This window comes from Scardinius erythrophthalmus (genome assembly GCF_964197995.2).
Source record: "Scardinius erythrophthalmus genome assembly, chromosome: 14".
NCBI lineage: Eukaryota > Metazoa > Chordata > Actinopteri > Cypriniformes > Leuciscidae > Scardinius > Scardinius erythrophthalmus.
The window spans coordinates 29,677,483-29,679,982 of NC_138234.1; the positions used below are offsets into that span (position 1 = coordinate 29,677,483).

General features: G+C 37.9%; 2 protein-coding genes across 3 annotated transcripts in view; one reads left to right on the forward strand and one right to left on the reverse strand.

The window, feature by feature from the left end:
* Positions 1-206: 206 nt before the first annotated feature.
* On the forward strand, positions 207-1,216 carry bbip1 (BBSome interacting protein 1). Of its 2 annotated transcripts, XM_081385610.1 has the most exons (3): positions 207-300; positions 398-461; positions 641-1,216. In XM_081385610.1, exons 2-3 carry the CDS (start codon positions 416-418, stop codon positions 811-813), a joined length of 219 nt encoding a protein of 72 aa, XP_081241736.1. In that variant the 5' UTR covers positions 207-300; positions 398-415; the 3' UTR covers positions 814-1,216. The 2 variants fall into 2 exon arrangements, with proteins under 2 accessions (XP_081241736.1, XP_081241737.1); XM_081385611.1 differs by lacking the exon at positions 207-300 and having other exon boundaries at positions 342-461.
* Positions 1,217-1,565: 349 nt separating this feature from the next.
* The window catches only part of pdcd4b (programmed cell death 4b), an 11,655-nt gene continuing 10,720 nt past the window's right edge, over positions 1,566-2,500 (reverse strand). Inside the window, exon 12 of the mRNA XM_081385609.1 lies at positions 1,566-2,237. Coding sequence (XP_081241735.1) covers positions 2,180-2,237 — 58 coding nt within the window. The 3' untranslated portion in view covers positions 1,566-2,179. The remainder of the gene's footprint in view (positions 2,238-2,500) is intronic.

Here is a 2,500-nt window from a genome sequence, read left to right on the forward strand (position 1 = left end):
CCGTCCGTCCGTCCGTCCGTCCGTCCATCCATCCATCCATCCATCCATCCATCCATCCATCCATCCATCCATCCATCTATCTATCTATCTATCTATCTATCTATCTATCTATCTATCTATCTATCTATCTATCTATCAAAAATAATAAATCGTATGAATTTTCCACCTTCATCAGTCAAAAACATTACACGTCATTGTCGCTAGGCGGCAGCAACGGCTTACTTGTCTCGCGACAGACACAGCGCGTGCGAGTCGAAGCTGAACCGGAAGTGCGTATAACACCAGCTGATGAGATAAACGGTACATCCACGAACCGAAGCAAATTTCATGTTTTTGTATGTTTATTTAGAGTGCAGTATCTATATGGATGTAATAGTCTTTTGCATTACATTAACAGGAACCTTGCGGAAGCACAATGCCAGAAGTGAAGTCAATGTTTCGAGAGGTTCTGCCTAAACAGGGTGAGTTTCTCCACTGGTGTAGTTTAGTTTTGCCCAGCAGGCTTGTGGTCGATGTAGTGCGGGGCTTTCCAAAACCTCACCGCTACCCAGACCGAGTGAACATGACAGAGATGAACATCTGCAGCACTGTACAGCACTTGTACAGGTCTATCAGTCAGTGTTGTGTTTCATCCGTGCAGGGCAGCTTTCCATGGAGGACGTGCCCACCATGGTCCTCTGCAAACCCAAACTCCTGCCCCTGAAGTCCGTGACGCTGGAGAAACTGGAGAAGATGCAGCAAGAAGCTCAGGAGATCATTAAACGACAAGAACTGACTTTAAAGGAACAACAACAGACTGAAAAAGCAGAGTAGGGTACACTTCTAGGGATCAAGTGCACACTTCCATCACTACATGATATCAGCACATTTTACTCATGTATATATTTAGCTCATTTACTGTATGATGGTCAAATTACACTAGAATCTATATTTATGCATTATGAGGTTATGTGTGCTTTAATTCATAAGGCGGCGTAGGCAAATTAAGAATTATTTAGATATGTTTAAATCACTTATTTAAAAGAGGCAGGTCAGTTTCAGATCTATAGTTTTTATTAAACATGTCAGCAAGCTTATTCACAACAGTTGCAGCTGTGCTTGCGTGGTTTCAGTGGCTATATTCTCATATTCATTGTAAAACTATATGTCAGTGTGATTGTTGTTTTTTCTCTTTGAATAAAATGGCAGCTAATTAATCCATGAATTTGGGATTACGCACAGGCCTTTATATTTTTGTCTAGTTTTTAAATACGTTCCACTTTGTAAATGTCATTTAATTTTATACTTTTTTTAATCTTCAAATGTTCTTTACAAAAATAATAATACTTTATTCAGTAAGGACACATTTAATTAATCAAAAGTGACAGTAAAGATTTAATGATACAAAAAAATTTTTTTTTAAATAAATGCTGATCTTTTGAACTTTCTATTCATCAAATAATCCGGCTACCAGGAATAAAATATATTAAAATGGAGAACAATGGACAATATTACTGTATTTTTGATTAAAAAAAATATCTTGGTGAACATGAGATTTTCAAAAGCATGAAAAAAAATCTTCCACATACCAGTAATGACAAACTTTATTATTTATTATCAACCATTTTAAACAAAAGAGCAAGTAAGTACGTTTCACATCCACCAGTCTACTGAAATATAAAAATAAATGTGCTTGACACCTCTGTGAAATGATCCCAGCTGCTTTACATTGCTCAGTTTTGTCCTTATATCAGTGACCATCAGAAATGACACCTTTGAAAAGTCAAGGAGAAAATAAACTCAAGCACAGTCATACCAAAAGCAGCCCAGGAGGGAGAAAGAGCTTCCCCCCCTCACTTATAAAGCTATGTACACACATCCGCAAGTCTCTACAAACACTGCTAACTGGAGCACGTGAGCGGCAGTGAACTCGGGAATACAAAACATGGAATGACTAAGTCATAATTCTGGCACTTTCAGGGTTAGCTTATAAAGTCACATCAGAAGGATCGGGGGGGGGGGGGGGGGGGGGTTTACATCTCCTTCGGATTTGAAAAGTGCCACATCGTGTGTTCTGACAGGAGGAACGTTTTTAGTACTTAAACTTGCATGACAAATACAAGCAACTGAAAGGACTCCAGAACTCTGAGCGTCAGAGCAGGAGCAGCTGCCACAGAGAGGGCTTGTGGGACGCCTCGACTCAGAAGCTCAGCTTGAGGCGCCCGCCGTCTCCCTCACTCATGAACCTCTTCCTGCCCCTGATGACAACAAAACAAGACATTACAAAGTGTATTTGGGTACATGACAAATCAATTATGTAATAATAAAATATACATTTCATATGAATTGACAAAAAGGAAAGAACTGTTGTATTTGGGTACAGGACTAATATATATATATATATATATATATATAAAAAAAATTAAGTGGGTACATGACATATTTTTTGGGTAATAATAGTAATACATTATGTAATAATAAATATATAAATACATTTTATTTATTACTATTGATACATATA